General features: G+C 38.3%; 1 protein-coding gene across 24 annotated transcripts in view; it reads right to left on the bottom strand.

The window, feature by feature from the left end:
- Positions 1 to 764: 764 nt before the first annotated feature.
- ZMYND11 (zinc finger MYND-type containing 11) overlaps positions 765 to 18,491 on the bottom strand; it is a 124,581-nt gene continuing 106,854 nt past the window's right edge. For 19 of the 24 annotated variants that reach the window (XM_055092343.2, XM_057298797.2, XM_008953079.5 and 16 more), the window contains 11 exons: positions 17,972 to 18,049; positions 17,210 to 17,302; positions 15,344 to 15,431; positions 14,743 to 14,798; positions 13,884 to 13,961; positions 12,701 to 12,819; positions 7,875 to 8,082; positions 7,383 to 7,451; positions 6,258 to 6,530; positions 5,779 to 5,964; positions 765 to 2,512 (listed from right to left, as the gene is read on the bottom strand). In XM_055092343.2, coding sequence (XP_054948318.1) covers positions 2,390 to 2,512; positions 5,779 to 5,964; positions 6,258 to 6,530; positions 7,383 to 7,451; positions 7,875 to 8,082; positions 12,701 to 12,819; positions 13,884 to 13,961; positions 14,743 to 14,798; positions 15,344 to 15,431; positions 17,210 to 17,302; positions 17,972 to 18,049 — 1,371 coding nt within the window. In that variant the 3' untranslated portion in view covers positions 765 to 2,389. The remainder of the gene's footprint in view (positions 2,513 to 5,778; positions 5,965 to 6,257; positions 6,531 to 7,382; positions 7,452 to 7,874; positions 8,083 to 12,700; positions 12,820 to 13,883; positions 13,962 to 14,742; positions 14,799 to 15,343; positions 15,432 to 17,209; positions 17,303 to 17,971; positions 18,050 to 18,491) is intronic. The other 5 variants (XM_063607219.1, XM_063607216.1, XM_063607215.1 and 2 more) reach the window with 2 other exon arrangements.

Genomic DNA, 18,491 nt, shown 5'->3' with positions numbered 1-18,491 from the left:
TATAATAATCATCCTCTCCTTTTTATATCATGTATGGTCTTTTTGAGATCTGGTGAAAGTAAATTCAATTTATACGTTTAAGTGAACGAATGATGTTTAACACACTGATTTTATATAAAGTTAAACAGTCACTAAAGAGTGACCCACAGTATATGATCAACATTTAGCGACAGTAGTATTTGGTTGGGTATAGGGGACTAGACTAAATAAACAAATTACTAAAGCTAGTTTTTTTAAATACATTTATTAACCAATGTTAACACATTAAATGAATCTATATATTGCTAGTCAGAGCAGCTTACAAAATGCCAGAATGCATCATAGAACTGGACAGCCACAATGAATAATTACAATGTGCATAGTGGCTAAGCTCAACACCTCGATATAGCTTTATGATTTGCAGAAAATTTTTAATAATGATTCCTAAAACAATCAATTGTAATTTTACCTAAAACTTTTACAAAACCAGGCCACAATCTCTTTTTTTAATTTTGTTTTTTTTTAAACACACAGTTTTCACGCTGTAGTAACTTGGAAATGTGCAACCGTGTCAACAGAGACAAAAAAGCCAAAGTAACACGAATCTCACTTTCATGCAGCTATCAGTTAAATATTACATACTCTGGAATGATTTTACACCAAAAATATTTCCACAATTACTTGCTCTCATAGGGGTGGATCGAAGTCTTTAAAACTTGAAAAACAATCAAAGAAGGTTAAGTGTTCTCGGTTCTGACATCTCCATCAGCGCCACACACTGTGGCAACACTGACTAATTACACAGCAACAAGGAGGGAACGATGATGCCAAGTTACTGCATAATTTAGGTACATTGTATGAAATGGGGCTACTGGGTACTTTTTACAAAATATTGTGCACCATTTGGCAGTAGTTTGTCAATTAACTTGTGTCACCACCATCTGCAACAGCATCAAGATTAGATGGATGATATTTCACAGAAGACTTAGTTACATTTTTATCTTTAGAGTGACCCTGACAAACCTGGAGAATACTTTTTAAAAGGCTTTTCTCCTGATTCTTTCACTTCCATTGTGAGTAATTGCTTTAATAAATATCAAAGGTCTAAATAAATAGGTACAAATTATTTCTCTAACCCCAAAAAATAACTAAATGATAAATGGGAATTTGACTTGGTCTAAGATCAGTCTTTAAAAAAAACCACATAAATTGTGAGATATTTTAAAAGAAAAGTAATTTAAGTTTTCCTGGCTGTATTTTATATATCTATGTATAAAAAATCATTATTCAACTATCGATCCATTCCTATTGGTAATGCTTCTTAATCCAGACATTCCGCAAAATACAGACTTTTTACAAATCACGGCATCTTTAATACAAGAAAATTAACATGCATTATTCTTCATTCTGTGTACAGTGATGGAGTTCATTAGTAGGCAATGACCCATTACTACAAACATAACGGCTTCTGTGAAACTTAAGTGCTTTCTCTTCTTTTAGTATTAACTTACGATACATGAGGTGACACCAGATAATAGGCAGTGAGATGATATGTGGGAAGGGAAGCATTAAGCAAATTCGTATGCCTCATCTATAATTTCACATATGGATAAAGGTAGTTTTTGGCTTTGTTTTTGTTGTTTATTTTGTTACAAGCACTCATGTTAGGACAAAGATGAAATGTGCAAACTTTAAAATTTAAATATTCATTTTCTCTAAGATCCAGCTCAGTAAAAGATTACCCCAGTTCCCTGCAATTTTAAACTACAAGATCAAAGCTAATAATTTGTTATAAAAGTTATATATTGAAAAGAAATAATGAAAAACACAATTGGGAAATATTTAAGAAAAAATATGCAGGACTAGCCCTGCTGTGTCAACCCTGTTCCCTAAATTCAATCATATACCCACTGGTGTGACCAACAGATAATGCCTTTGAACAGTAAATTAAGCTGAACAAAACCAGCTCAACAAGGTTAAGAAAAAAATGTCACATCAAGGTAGTATGTTTTATTTCTGAAACAGTTCTGTAGTTCTTACATTCAGATCTATTCTAAATGTTTCTTTGTTAAACTCACTTGTATTCACCTGTTTTTTAAAGATCTGTTGTTTAAAGGTTAAAATCTCTGTAAAACCTAAAAATGTTTTAAAATTTGCTGAAAATGCAACAAATTCTCAATTAAAATTTATTTAAAATAATACCCTCCACTGATGTTACTTTTACCCCCTGAAAAACTTCGGAGGAGCATTAACAAAAGATTTAAACTACTGTGCAAAATTTCTTCACGAAAAGTGTTTAAAGGCTGGTGCAAAATGGGAAGCAAATTCTAAACAATTTTGGCTTCTTGGAAACAAAAACCGCTGTGTCTGAAAAGAGTAATCATCGGGGTGACTCCGGGAAGGGCCAGCTTCATCTTTTCCGGCGGCAGGTGCGCTTGTGCTCCGCGTGCCAGTGCTCCTGCTGGCACTTGATGGAGCAGTAGGATGTGTTCCAGCAGCAGTGGTACATGGCCTCCTCCTCACAGTTGTAGCACTGCAGGTAAGAAATCGGGGCAGTCTTTAGACTTGGGTGTGGATGTGTAAGCGACTGGTTAAAATGGCAAACTCTTGAGGTGGTGCTTTTAAAAGATCTTTCTGGCTTAACCTTTTGTGGAATCTGAATACGTTTTATGCACAGCAGATGGAAAGGGAGCCCTGGGGATGACTGCAGCTCATGCCTGGTTGTCAGCAAACTCAAGCTGCTGTCAGGTGGTACCTGACACCTCCCGTTTTTTCCATCTCTGTGAGAGTCATTCCCGTTTCTTTTCTTAAAATGCTCTTGACTTCACATCCCTTTCCAGCTACCACTTGCATTTCTCTGCTCCCCACAAGCTCCTTGAAAGACTTGCCTAAACTCCCTATTTCAAATTCTTCTCTCGTTGTTAACATACGCTGCAGTCTTTACTCATACCATGCCACTAATATGCTGCTAGCAGGGTCACTTACAACTTCAAATCTAGTGGCCAAGTCTCAGTCTTCATCTTATTTGGCAATGTCTGGAGATATTTTTGACTGTCACAACTTTAGGGCAGAAGGTACTACTGGCAGACAGAGGCCTGGGATGCTGTTAAACATCCCACAATGTACACCTCCCCCAAAGAATGTTCTAGTGCAAGGGTCCATATACCATGGTTGAACTCTTTGGTCACGGGAGAAGAGAAGAGTGAAAAAAGTAAAGCTAAAGTTCCAAGCTGGGTTGGTGAACTAACGGTAGTACCATGAACAGACACCCACAGTGAGGCAAGGAAGATGAGAGACCTTCTGGATGTAAACACTTGACAACAGGTCAGTATAAATATGAAAGTTCTGTAGATGGACACATGCAGATTTGACGGCTGTCGAGAGCCCTGGAGGAAGAACCCAGGGAGACTAGCCTACATTTGATACCTAAACATTCTAATTTCCTTCCTGTGTATTGTGTGCATTATTATCCGTTACGTCAGCAAGTGCACCTTCAGAAAAATCCCCATTAGCTGCAGAGTCAGTTTTGGAAACGGCTTGGATGAGGCGTGTCGGGATTCGCATCTGGGGTCTGTGCCACCCACGGGTCACGTGGCTTCAAGTGATTTAACTTCTTAGTTTCCTCGTCTTTAAGACTTTACACAGCACCACCTTCCCTTCTCCCAAATACCCTATTATTTCGTTTTCAATTTCTCCCTTTCTGGGGATATATTTAATGGACACATCTATCTGTGTTTCTCGTGACATCCATTATTCGGCATCTGGCATACCTACATGCTTTCTGTCCTATAATACTATTCTATTTCTTACAACAATGTAAGATGTAATTGGGAAGAAAGAATTCTTTATTCTTTGAGACAGAGTCTCGCTCTGTCGCCCAGGCTGGAGTGCAGTGGCACAATCTCAGCTCATTTTGATCTCTGCCTCCTGGGTTCAAGAGATTCTTCTGCCTGAGCCTCTCAAGTAGCTGGGGTTTCAGGCACACACCACCACGCCCGGCTAATTTTTGTATTTTTTGTAGAGATGGGGTTTCACCATGTTGCCCAGCCTGGTCTCAAGTGATCTGCCCACCTCGGCCTTCCCAAGTGCTGGAATTACAGGTGTGAGCACCGAGCCTGGCCGAGAAGAAAGAATTCTAACCCTTTTACTAGATAGAATGTGATGAGCACAAAAAGCTCAGCTCTGCCAACTAGGTTTTTAATCATTCTGTTTAATCTCATAAGCCTCAAATTCTTCATCTTAAAGAGGAGTACAAAAATACCCACTTTTGCTGTTTCACAAATGGTAAAGTGCTACAAAAGACAGTATTATAATTATAGCCTCTTCTTCCCATTTTCTTGATTCTTTAGTAAACTTAAGAGATTTCTACTCATAAGAATTTTTTAAGAGACAGGGTCTTGCTCCATCGCCCAGGCTGGAGTGCAGTGGTGCAATGACACCTCTCTGCAACCTTGCACTCCTGGGCTCAACCAATCCTTCCGCCTTGGCCTCCCAAAGCACTGGGACTACGGGCATGAGCCACTGCACCTGGCGTCTTTGGGTGTTGTGCTTCTGTTATCTTCAGCACACATTAATTCCCATCTAATGATATTGTGAGAGTTGATCACACAAATTCAGTCATTCTTGTCATACCCAACTAAAACTGAGTTGAGAAGCTGGGGGGAAAAGCACCTGGAACACAAAATGTTGGCTGCAGCTCTCAGACTAGTTTTGCCGACTGCCATCCCTCACCACTCAGAGCTTGTCAGCTCCTCAAAACCTTACGAGCAGCAGTGAAATTTCTTAAAGAAGAACATGGAAAAGTTATTCGGAGAGCAAGCTTTCACTTGTACTGAAGGCTATAACACCCAATGTGCAGGTTGTTTTTTTAACAGAAAATAAAGCTCTCTTTTTCCCTCCACAGATCTCCTGGTCTTTGGTTAACAATATTTATTTTGTTATTCACCAGCTCTTCCTACCAAGTTATCTTCATCTATTCGAAGTTTCCATTTTCCTTCTTGCCAAATCTTTGTCACAGATTTAAAAATACTTCTTTCATGAAAAGTTTATGTGTATTTATATAATATAGGCTGGATAAAATGAAGAATTAGTTTATCACAAAACTTTATATAGTCATTTATTAAAAGTGAAACCAAGTTATGAGCTTTCGGGAGCAAAACTTTTCCCTAATTCACTGAGCACTGTGGCGGCTGTAGGACGAGCACTTGGACCCTGTGCACTCAGAAGCTCCCACTCTAGTGGGGAGGATGAGAACTCGCGAGCAGGACAGCAGGACACGATGACACATGACACTAGTCAGGTATGAGGGAGGGTAGTTAGAGACCAATGAGATGTCACTACTATAAAGTAAAAGTAATTGATTTCTTTAACAAAATCTAATGTAGAAATGTTAAGTGCAGGGAAATCTGAAACTATTTATTGTGATAATTACATTTATAATTTCACCATTTGGATGTTACCCATCTGAAATCACCAGGTAAAAGTCAGGGCCAGCCACTTTGCCCAAATAAAATATATGCATAGATGGAGAAATTATATAAGTTAATTGTGATAAATATGTACTAAGGTATTATAATCTCAATTTAACAATAATCCTGAGCAGTACACAGTAATATGGGATCTGGGGTTGAGAAATCATAGGACTTTTAATAAAATTTTTAAAACTAAAGCTGACCATTTCACATTTGATCTTATTTCAGAAACATCTTCTGCATGTGCCACAGCTACCTTCTGAATTAACGGGCATCATACCTGTGGTACATTTTCAGAAATAAGAGTCTAAAAAAGACTGGTATTTACCCACTGCTTCTTCTTGGTCTGAGAAATCAGTTGCTTGTGCTGTGTTGCCAGCTTCTTGATTTCTTCTACAAATTCCTCCTTACACTTTTCCTTTACTTGCTTACATTTTCTGTCCATCTCACCCTGCATGTTGGCTACAGCTTTATTTACAGCTTGTCTCTTTTCTTCTTCCATTTCAGAACGCAGCTGGAACGAAAAGACAACCCACAGTACGTCAGCACACAACTTAACACAGACCATCTACACTGGAACAGAAACTTAACACAACTTGCATGAGGTACCTTTTTCCCCTTCATTACATGTGTAAAAAATTTAGGTGAGGAAAGTATCATTATTACTTGAAATGCTGTAAAAGATACTGGTGTCATTATATTGCTACATGTAAAAGCTGCTACTGGGTTGATGCATGAGTGAAAGGAGCCTAACCATGACAGGAGTGCCGGCTGCAGCAGGGCACCCACAGTGGCGACAAGCATTACCTTCTCCAGAGCTTCTCGGACAACACGCTCTGTCTCCCGCTTGTGGTCCGACTTCATCCGGTCTTTGAAGTCATTGAAGATCTTGGTGTATTTGTCATGGCACATGCTCTGACACACGCCGTCGTTTGTGGTCTGGGTGCTCCGATGCAGCATTCTTGGTGAAGAGGCACTTAACTTCTTTGTCTGAGTTGACACGGAGACTTTTTCGATGGGCTGAGGCATCGTGGGTATTTCCTGGCTAGAACTTACTGCTTCTGTTTCAGGCTCTGGTTCCTAAAAGGTGAGACAAGAGTTTAGACGCCAAACGAAGCCACATAATTCACCAGTTCAAGAACTACCCCCATTCGGATAAAAATTCAGTGATATACATAATAGCCATAGAATAAACTGCTGTTAAAAAATGTGGTTAGGGTGGTAGATGTCACGTATATTTTCCCACAATTTAAAAATAAACAAATCTCCCCCAATTAGTGAATGAAAAGAACATGCAATTAACAGCTACAATAATTATAAACATAAGCTTCATTTATAATTTTACTTATCAATACTATAAGTTTTGTTTTTAAAATAAACTAAACACAGAAATTTATAGAATATAAAAATTATTGTCAACTTATAATTACTTCATTGGACTAGATTCATTAACAAATTTCCTCAAATCCTAAACCACTTCTCACTGAATATGTGTTTGAAATGTGCCCAGATTTACAGTTTTAAAACATGCAGGGCTTATATCACTTAAAATGGCTGAGCTCAACCACAGTCTCCTTCAAGTTTTTAAATGTTGGCACAACTGATATACTGGATAAATGTGCTGTTTTTAATCATACTTAGGAAAAATATCAGCGCTCCCAGGAAATGTATGAATAGCAATGTGCACTCCCTACTTAGCCAAGCTTTGGTCAGCGGCTGCTTAATTAAGATGGAGACTTGGAGCATGTCTGCTATTCCAGGGCAACAGATAATGACAGGGAAGTCAGAAGACTGGTTTCAACTTGATGGATATTATCTGACTGACAGCAGCTGAATTTCACAAGTATCCACCAAGAGTGACGGTCTTTGAAATACTTTGAAAATATTTCCTGTTTCATTTGCCACCTGGATACTGCGAGGTGGGCAACTTACTTCCTTTTTGGGCTCCACACTTTGATTACGTCGTCCTTTCTTTGCTCTTGGTTCTTGAGTGACCTTTAGCTGTGGGCATTATAAAAGTAATATATTATTCCAGACACTAGAAAATACTTCTCTGCTGAAAACACTCATAGTGGACCCACAGGTGAGAAGTGAATACATTTCTACCTTTTGCATCCTTCCGTCCACTCAGTTACCACTGACTTCATTACTGTTCTGGTAACTGTAGGCTTGAAAGAGCCAGCGCACCTTCAGAGAGGAGCAGTTGTACTTAACTCCCTTGGTACCGGCAGGGTCAAGGTCATTGAGTGTTACACCTATGTATTCATTTGAACTGGTTTTGGTTTAGTTTTGCAGAGCACTTTACAAATGTAAAAAAGGGAAGGAGAACGTCAAAATCTGTTCATTACAGTGAGGAGTGTGCACTAAGATTTCTGCATTTAAAAGTAATAATGAATAGGCACTTCCTTCCTGAGACGCACTCACCTGCTCATTACTGGTGGAGGAGATACTGGATTCTGCCTCTTCCTCACCTCGGTCCTCATTCTTAGATTTCCAAAATCTCCCTTCTCGTAGGAAACGCTGATGCAGCTCCAGCTCATCACAGGCCTTTTTCCAACCCATACTGCGCTTCACGTGCAGCCGATGAATGTTGACTGTGATATCTTGAATGTTTTCAGAAGGAATCCAGGCCCTAGGAAAAACACGTAAAGGTATAGTTAGAAACATCCCAAATGGCAGGAAGGGTGGTAAGAGGGCTTCAGTGGACCCTGCCTGCCATAAAGTGCGACCTGTGGCAGTTCTCGTCTGTTAGCTTGGTGCAAAAGCAATTGTGGGTTCTGCCGTTACTTTTAATTGCGAAAACCACAATCACTTAGGCTTCGTCATGGCTTGAATAAATAAACTGTTACCAAGCGGAAAATAAATGAGATTTGTTTTGTCTTTCACAGTCGACAAAAGTTCTCAGAATTGGATTCACAAATGCCTCCCAATTGTTCACAATTCAATCAGCTTAGCTTGTCCTAGTTCATATCTGTATTCTTCATAAGTCCTTTTAAAGTTATTTGTTGTTCTGAATACTGTAAACTAATATAACCCATCTAGCTATTTGCCGTTAGCACTAAAGAATCACTTGAAAATGCCCAAAAATTTTCATAAGATACATACATATATTCATATAAAATGGGAAGATCTAAAAATATTATCCAGTAAGTCATATTTGTATCATGCCTCTACTCATTAGAGAAACCAGATGAACACACAGAGCCACTGATTATTTAGCCACAGTGTACTTAGCTGTGAACATAAGTGCGATACATATCTAAAACTAGAGAAGGAAAACTACATTTGCTTCTGTTGGAAAGAACACTTTTTCCTGGGCATTGGTCTCTTTCTCGGTTTAAATTTGTATCCATCCCAAATGTTGTGTTCAACAGATGTTTACTGTGTACCAGGGGAAGGCACTAAGAAGAATGGAAAAGTGAATGGGGTCTACGTGATCTTGAGTTTCATTGCCTCATTTGACAGCGGCAAGAGATGCTGCCCACAGGTGTTAAGGTAAACTATTAGTGGTTGGAATCTCTCGGGTCTTCTGATTATTAGGATGGCACTTCCTACACTGCCTCTGCCTTTGAGGGACTTACAATTTTGTCAGAAAGAACTAAGGAATAATTATAATGCAATGCAGCAGGTGGTAAAGGTACTCTAGGGTGCTATGGAGAGGAACAGTTAACATTTGGTTGTGAGTGGTCAGAACATTTTATTCGGCCTTGGTCTTGGAAGATAAGATTTAGACAGCAGACAATATGAGTGAAGAGATTCCAGGCAGAGGGAACATCACAAATGAGGTAGGAAACTGTATGGATGCATGAGTAACAGACATTTTCTACGGTAGAGTACAAGTTGCGATATGGTACTATAAACACACGTATTTATGCTTTTCAGTTTTCTGTTAAAGATTTTTTCCTGCTATAAGTATATATGATACCACAGTTTTCATCCCTGGCCTGTAATTATAGCGCTCCAGAAATACTGGGCCTATGACTGTTGGAAGGAATCTCTTAGAGAATCATGGCCACATGTGCCTCAGCCATAAATAACGATTTCCACTTCCTTGTACAAGCCAAGCTTTATAATCTAGAAGCACACTTTAAATATACAATAATCTATATCATTAGATGCTAACAACAGCTAAAATTGTTAGATTTGAACTTCCATAACATTATTTATGAATATATTGGTTAATATTATATCAACTATGTCTCATCTGGCGTAAGTACTTTGTTAAAAACCATATCAAAGTAAACTGAACTTTGAAAAACTAAACTCTAATGCAGAGTACAAATGAAATCATGCTTGTGGAACAGTTTCTTGCCATTAGATTTTGAATATATTTACTCTTCCAATCAACAGATATTTACTGATTTCCTATTACGTAGTAGGAATTCAATAAAAGTGGTTTGTTCACTTTTTCAAAGTAGTTTGCTTTTGAGAGAGAATTCTGTTACAAGCAGTGCTGACTACCTGGAATGAACTTGTATCTGTAAGAGTATTTTCCTTATTTATCTTAAATAAAGTGGATTCACATCTGTTCTTTAAATGTACTTCTATTCTCCTTTAATCAACTCCAGTACTGTAGATAATTTTTTAAACTGAAATCTGATTATCACGGGGTATGCTCTCTGATCTACAAAAAATAAAAAAGCAAACAAACACCCGCAACTTAAGGTAAGTCTAATAACAAGAGGAATAGTCTAATCTGGCTCTATGTCTGCCAATGCTCTAACTACATTTGCAGAATAAAATGGTTCTGTGATCTGATGTCAGTGAGCCCAAAGTGCTCTACCTCTTTTTTGTCTGTACCTGGTTTCCTGGCCTGGGCCATGCCATCCACCAGCCACTTGCAGCAGAAAGATTCAGCCTCCTTAAGACAGGTCTTATCAGCTACTTTTCTTTGGCAGGCAAAATCTTGCAAATCCTACAAAAACCTCACTAAAGCAGCTCTCACATGTAAACACAATCATACTCGACTCTTTTGCTGGAGATTTACAACGTGCTCATTGTCTCCGACGAGCAGCATATTCTATTTGCGTGTATAGGAGGGAATGGTACAAAACCATTCATTTTTTCCCCTCCCATTTACATGTAATGATATGATGAACTAGCAGAAGAATAATTAGCCAAAACTTGCAACCAGTGGCTCCTCATCAACCAGAACCTTTTGAGCATAGGTTGCTTAAATAATTAAAAATTCATGATTATAATTTTATCAAATTTTTAAAAATAAACATTCTAATATGGAAGACTATAAAGTATATCCTAACCAGTCCTTCACTTCAAATTGTTCACATTGTATCCAGGAAAAAGGAAAATGATTTTACACAGTGAGTTTGTCAACCACTCTTATTTTCTAAAATAAAGTCCTCAAGAGTCCCATCTGTCTAGAACTATTTACATAAAATCTTCCAGGACCTAAGAAGCTTGATGGAAAAAAAATACCTCTGAAAATGTAATCTGATGTTTCCTAATTCTCTCTTCAGGTGACAAACTACTCTAGGACTGCTGCAGATTAGCACCAATATTATTATTTTTTTGAGACGGAGTCTCACTGTGTCGCCCAGGCTGGAGTGAAGTGGCACAGTCTCTGCTCACTGCAAGCTCTACCTCCTGGGTTCACGCCATTCTCCTGCCTCAGCCTCCCAAGTAGCTGGGACTACAGGCACCCACCACCACGCCTGGCTAATTTTTCATATTTTTAGTAGAGACGGGGTTTCACTGTGTTATCCAGGATGGTCTCGATCTCCTGACCTCGTGATCCAGCCGCCTCGGCCTCCCAAAGTGCAGGGATTACAGGCGTGAGCCACCGTGTCTGGCCTAACCCAAATATTCTTTAAAAATATTTTCTGCATAGTATACTGAATGACATCTAACAAGTTAACTCATTATTAATATCACTGATGGTTGAAGACACTATAAAGCTACTTGCAAGTTGATGAAAAAGAAAAATATATAGATAAAAAGTTCTAATTATCAGATTATTCTTACCTATTAGTATGGCTATAAAAATAACTGAATTCTTGTTTTTTCTAAGTTAACTGTGTTTTATTTAATGTGAAAAACATTGAAGCAAACTTTCCCCCGTTATTCCTTGAATATCTGTTGTATTATAAAAGCTGACCTTTATTGAGTACTCACTATGTGCTAGGTACTATGCTCAGGTCTCTCTATAGCAACATTTCTTTAAACCTTACAAAAACTCTTATGAGGCCTTTATTTTGCTAAGGCTCAGAGAAACTGACTAATGTATCAAGATTAGGGTAGAAGACGGTGAAGCAAGGACACAATCTCACATAAAGACTTACCCTAACCTACCAAAAATACATTATTTCCTTGCCTATTCTGATAAGAAACTGAAACCATCTGAGTATGATGTATTAAGCATATGTTAAAAATTACCACTTAATAATGTAATTAAAACATCCATTTTGTATTGAGTTATTTTACTGGATCATTATTTAATGTTTCTTGACATGACAGTGTCAGGTAAGTGTGTATCTACCTATGAAAGAACAGAACTACCTTCTGGGAAATTTACAGTATTTATAGGTTTCTTATAACTACACTTCTGTTTAAATTAATGAAGACTAAGTAAAAATTTACCACAGGGAGGAGTAAGGTCCCTCATTGTGTAGCTTCTCTATGCACTAATAACCTCCTGGCATGACAGGAGACACCTCATGGACTGTTCATTTAAATCCTTACAAAGTATGACTTTTAGATCATGTAGCTGGTTTCTGTCACTTTTTCACCTTATCTCAATATCTGTGTTAAATGAACCAAATAAATTGCATGTGAATTCTTTATTCCTATTATGGCTTATTTCTACGCACACTTCAGGTATTTACACACATTGTAAGATCACAAGATTGACGATTTTAGTCTATGTCTTTAACTGAGCCTTGAAGATGGCTGGAGCAACTAGAGTAACTGTGAATATGGTAATGGTAATTCCATTACCATATTATGGAATGGACACATTCTGAGGCCCTTCTGCCCACTGTACTATAAATTCAGTCTTAACAGTAATGTGTTTCTGAAGTTCAACAGTGTCAGTTATTAAAAATTCCTGTTTAGTACACAATATCTGAAAAATATCTGGAAACAATTTATCTTGGAACGTATTCTTGGATGCATAATGTGTTTTTTTTCCAATTTAAAATAAACTTCATGCATCTCTGATGGAGAAATCATCAAACTTTCTTAAGGACTTCATAAGCACAGCTGTGACCGCTGAACATGGGATCACAAATTACCTCTGGTGGTGGTGGCCAAAGAAGCGAACGTCGACTTGATTGTCTTCTTTCTGCATGACTTTGGCTGGCCAAAACCCAAAACCTTTCATTTTAGCCCAAACCAGTTCATGATTAGGTATCTGGAAATTAAACGTTTTACCTTGTTAAAGTATTAAATGCAAGTGTACCATTAATATTAAACTAGACACATATAATCCATTATTTCTAAAATATTTCTTTCATAACTCCTAAACACATACAAGATTTTTTTTCTGGGATTGACTGATTTTATATTTGCATCAGAGTGCCAACATGAACCTTATTCCTCAAAAGAGGTCAGGACTGGAGCAAGGCCATCCACATGTATGACAGTGGCAAACAAGAGCACCCGCTTGGCCAAGTGCAGCTGGGGAGCCAGCAGCTCCAGCACCCCTGGGAATTTGTTAGAAATGGGGAAATTTTAGGCTGGCACAGTACTGTCTGTCTTCACAGGGCTGGCTTCTCTCAGGCAGCCAAGGCTGCCGGCCAAGAATGCTCAGAATTCCCTTTGTCAGTGCACGGTTTGAAGCTGTATTATTTTGGGGGAAATTATACAGCTACAGACAAAGGCAAAGCCTTAGGTCTCTCTCTCGTGAAAGGATGAAAGGAGAAACAAAAATTCACTTTATTAAGGGACCCAGACGCTGGGTGTGGTGGCTCATGCCTGTAATCCCAGCACTTTGGAAGGCCGAGGCGGGAGGACTGCTTGAACTCAGGAGTTTGAGACCAGCCTGAGCAACATGGTAAAACCCCATCTCTACAAAAAACACAAAAATTAGGTGTGGTGGCGTGTGCCTGTGGTCCCAGCTACTCTGGAGGCTGAGGTGGGAGAATCACTTGAGCCTGGGGGAGGTCGAGGCTACGGTGAGCTGAGATCACACCACTGCACTCAAGCCTGGGCGACAGAGTGAGACCCTGTCTCAAAAAGAAAAAGGACCCAATATTTATTTTTATTCAGTATCTCATTTTAAAATCAGAAATGGATAACAAGCCCTGTTACTTTTTTTCATTTCAGTTGTTTATACTCATTAAACCCATATATACTATGATATTTTAAAAATTTAGGAAGAAAATTATAATCTTTAACCAAACTGGAAATAAACTTCCTTAGAGCTGTATGTTACACACTTGAGGTAAAAAACAAAAATCACAAAATTTCACATACACAAGGATAACAGAACCAGTTGTCAGGACGAGCATTTGACAAGTAAAAGCAATTCTTGCAAAGCTGCAGTTCATCCAGCTGAAAAAGAAAAGAAACTACTTTAGCCTACATAAAATATACATACACATTAAACTATATAAAATGTATCCATGTAAATTAACATTCACGTATATAAATAGTGTTGAATTTTGTTTCTTAATCTTTTAAGCCTAAATTTTAAAGTTTTCAATAAATGGTACTGGAAGACCCTGTCACTGTCCTCTTAGAACCGTGTCGCTGGTCTCAGGCCAAAGTTGGAACAGAAGCCGAGGCTGGTCTGACTGGGCCCTGCCCGGACCTCACTGGTTGGCACTTCAGACTGAATATTCCTCAGGAAGGTAACAATATCTGCTGCCAATCACAGCAGTCCTTACCTTTGCCTCATGTATGTCAAACATGAAAATAAAAGACCTTTTTTTGTTTTGTTTTGAGACAGAATCTCATTTTGTCACCAGGCTGGGGTTCAGTGGCGCGATCTTGGCTCACTGCAACCTCCACCTCCCACGTTCAAGCGATTCTCCTGCCTCAGCCTCCCGAGTAGCTGGGACTACAGGCGTACACCACCACACCCAGCTAATTTTTGTATTTTTAGTAGAGACAGGGTTTCACCATGTTGGCCAGGATGGTCTCGATCTCTTGATCTCGTGATCCGCCCAACTTGGCCTCCCAAAGTGCTGGGATTACAGGCGTGAGCCCCCACGCCCGGCAATAAAAGACATTTAAAGGAAATGGCACAACTAAAATGTAGATAAGAGTGGAATCCTGAAATAAATTAATTTCAGTTATAGAAAGAGTATAATTATTGGGCAATGAATAGTACCTCATGACATGTGTCTTTATATAGCATCCTCGCAATGTCAGCTTGCTCACTGTCTGCTGTAATTAAAAATAGATATTACCTATAAGCAACAGTCTGCAAATATAAGACTCAAAGTTACTATCCTTTTCTTTCAGTTTGCAAAAGTAGACATCTACCATTTCAAACCAAAATGTCCATTTAAAATAACGATAGCAAAATAAAATTACACAGGCAGCTTTTGTTTTCCATCCAATACAACCACTAATTCTCAGGGTATAGAGAATGACCTTACCTTTGGATGATGTGGTACTAGTGGGGAAATGATCAGAATTAATCATAGTGCTTATTAAAAACCTCTCAGCTAAAACAAATACATATAAAACTGTAAAGAATAATTGTGTTTTCATCATTTAGTATACTATGATTTTGTCTTTGGCCAGTCCATTCTATAATCTATATCACCAGATATGCCTAACCTTATACTCTAACATTATCACTTACTTGTAGATCATTAAGGTATTAATTCTTTGAAAGTAATGTTTTGTAAAAGATAGTGTTCAACATGGAATGTAAATGGTGTGTTTAAAAATGCATACAAAAAAAAAACACAAAAATATTCAACCTCCATAGAAAATCACGGTATTGTGGAGAAGCAATTGGGCATCAGCTTTGAACTCTTCATAACTTCGGTATTTCCCTTCATTCACTTTCTGCAGAGGGCAAAAAACAGAATGACGAAAAGAGTTACCAGTAAAAATACTTGTCTGGACTAAGTTCACAGGACAAGCAGTCTTTTCTAGGATGACATCAGGATGACTACTGCCATCCCACAGTATTGACAGAGAATGTGTGTAAAAGAAGCCAACAACGCCACCTGCGGTTTTAATAATATAGTATAATGAAGCATGGCAGGTCGGATATCCCGCAGCCACAAAGACACTACATTAATTTATCAGAGTGAACTTTAATGGCCTGAACATCTCATTTGACAATAATGTAGAAAGCTGCTGCTAAGCTTGGTAGTGCACGAATGCTTGGGCCAGTGTGGGCAGTGAGACCCTAAGCACACACCTGTCATTCTTTACAACACAGGAGGATGGAGATTGAAAACAGAACTGTTAGCCTCTGTGACAGTTTACCATAACTACTAAGATATTTTTATAGTTCTGAATTGGGGCTAGGAATTGGTTTATAAATAATTTTAAAATAACATCTCAGGTGTCCCTCTCTGTGACAAATCTTAGAAGATTTCAACAGGAAGGAACCTGCATGAGTAAAGGCAGCGGGGAGGAAGGGACGTCTGGGTTCTTACATATTCTGTAGAGGTCTTACAGTTTAGAAGGGGCTGTGGCCGGGGCTAGGAAATCTGGGGGTAGGAGGTAAAATTAAAACTACTTGGTTTTGTTCCAGGATCTACCAGTTACTTTAAGGGAAAAACCTTCATTTACCCTTATCTTATATTGAAATAATACAGCCACAGTCTTTCTCGGGTACTAAAGAAACTTGTGGCCGGGCGCGGTGACTCACGCCTGTAATCCCAGCACTTTGGGAGGCCGAGGCGGGTGGATCACGAGGTCAGGAGATCGAAACCATCCTGGCTAAAACGGTGAAACCCCGTCTCTACTAAAAATACAAAAAATTAGCCGGGCGTGGTGGCGGGCGCCTGTAGTCCCAGCTACTCGGGAGGCTGAGGCAGGAGAATGGCATGAACCCGGGAGGCGGAGCTTGCAGTGAGCCAAGATCACACCACTGCACTCCAGCCTGGGCGACAGAGTGAGACTCCGTCTCAAAAAAAAAAAAAAAAGAAAGAAACTTGTAAGATGATTTAAAATTATTCCTGTGGTCTCCCTATAGGCTATAATGACCAAGCATAAGATTTTAAATTTCCAACATGACACATGAGGTGCAAAATCAGTAATTCAGTAACCCTGACTGCAAATATGTCTACATGTTCTACTGGATGTTGTTGCAATTTGTTACTGGAGATGAACAAACTAACAATCCTCAGCTATAGTTGGTAAAATTAAGACCTTTAAGAATAATTAACTTTTCTAATCATAATTTTTTTTGTTCATTTTATTGTTTCCCAAGACTGCAGATCAGTTCTATGCTTTACTTTTTTTTCTGAGAGGAACTCTCAGGTACCACTGCTAAACCTGGAAAACATTCTTTACATCTGAAATGCTAAATTGCCCAGGCTGTAAGGCATTTTCTTAAATCAACAAGGATCAAGAAGCTACAGGCTGCTCATCTTTAAAACCAGGCCTTTTAAAGATGACACCTAATTTGCATTAGAGTAAGCACATGAAATTTACAAATTAATAATGCTTCATTTGGTAGTTATGCCTGTCTTTTGTTTTAGGAAGTGGAAAAAAGTACACGTTCAAGGAAAGAAGAGCAACCAAAATCTGCTTAACTGCTACATTATTCTTTAACTTGTTAGTTAAGAAAATGTACTTGAAGTGGAAATAAAAGAAACCGACTTTACCTCTTGAATGGTGGGAACGTCCACAGCTGAGTGCACCAGCCTCCTGTACATCGGGTGTTTATTGTCCTTCCCCTTTTTATTAAGATCTATAGCCTAAGAGGGTGTTAGTACATCAATTTAAATGTGGTTAAAGGAAGGCAGGTAAGACATCAATTCCTAAAGCTCAAAATATTTTCTACCTTTTTATTTTTTATTTTTGTAGAGACAGGGTCTTGCCATCTTGCCCAGGCTGGTCTTGAACTCCTGGGCTCAAGCAATCCTCCTGCCTCGGCCTCCCAAAGTGCTGGGATTACAGGCGGGAGCCACGGCGCCCGGCCAATATTTTCTACCTTTAAAGCAAAATCTCAGAGGAAGTACTTTAAAACTTAACAGAAAAAATGTACATATACTACTATATAGTTTAATATGACATTCCTTAAAGTTGTGATAGAATAGTTATTTTGAAAAATTGCCTTTCATTTTAAAGAGTCATCATCAATGAAAATGTTCATTCTGATGAATGAAATTCAAAAATGTAAATGTTTCTAATCTCATGTAGCTTATGTCAAAATGTCTATGTCCAAAACAGACAAAACAAGAAAATCTAACTGCCTGTTATAGAACTGTTTACTGCAGAAAAGAAATATGACATGACGGGGTGCTCTCCACACTTCATATTGCTATGTACATATTTGTTACTTCTCGATCATTCAACTTTGAAAGAATGAACCACAGTAAAATATGTTTTGGGATATTTTGAAAGATTCCCTGAGCAGGACTCACCCTCTCCTTCATGCGGGAGACAATGAATCTCAGGTATGTGCCCATCTCCTGTTTGTTTGTATTCTTCTTCTTAATGCTCTATTGAAAAAAAAAGAATAAAAAAGGTACAAAATCTGATCATTCTTATGTCTATATTCATGTAAAAGACATATATGAAACACTTAGATAGTATGCAAAGAGTTTATTAAAAGATGCTCTTTTTCCAACATATCTGACAGAGAGAAATCTTTGACATTTGCATAAAAAACAGCATCTAATGTAACAAGGTGAGAATTTTAAAATATTATGTTGTACCTGATATCCTTACAGGATTATATATTTTTTCTTTTCTTGGTATTTTAAAAATTTTTAGATAAATAATAGACATAAGGGAGAATCGCTAATTTTACAAACAATATCAATGGCCTAAGTCCTTTGAGGGAACATCTTAAATTAGCAATAATGAATGGTGAATTTCAAAACAACATTATTCTTTGTTTAAAAGGTAATTTTAAAAATCTGTGTCACTCACTTTGTACAG

The sequence above is a fragment of the Pan paniscus genome, chromosome 8 (assembly GCF_029289425.2).
Source record: "Pan paniscus chromosome 8, NHGRI_mPanPan1-v2.0_pri, whole genome shotgun sequence".
Lineage (NCBI taxonomy): Eukaryota > Metazoa > Chordata > Mammalia > Primates > Hominidae > Pan > Pan paniscus.
The sequence above is the reverse complement of the archived record's forward strand: the minus strand, read 5'-3'. Positions and strand labels throughout refer to the sequence as shown.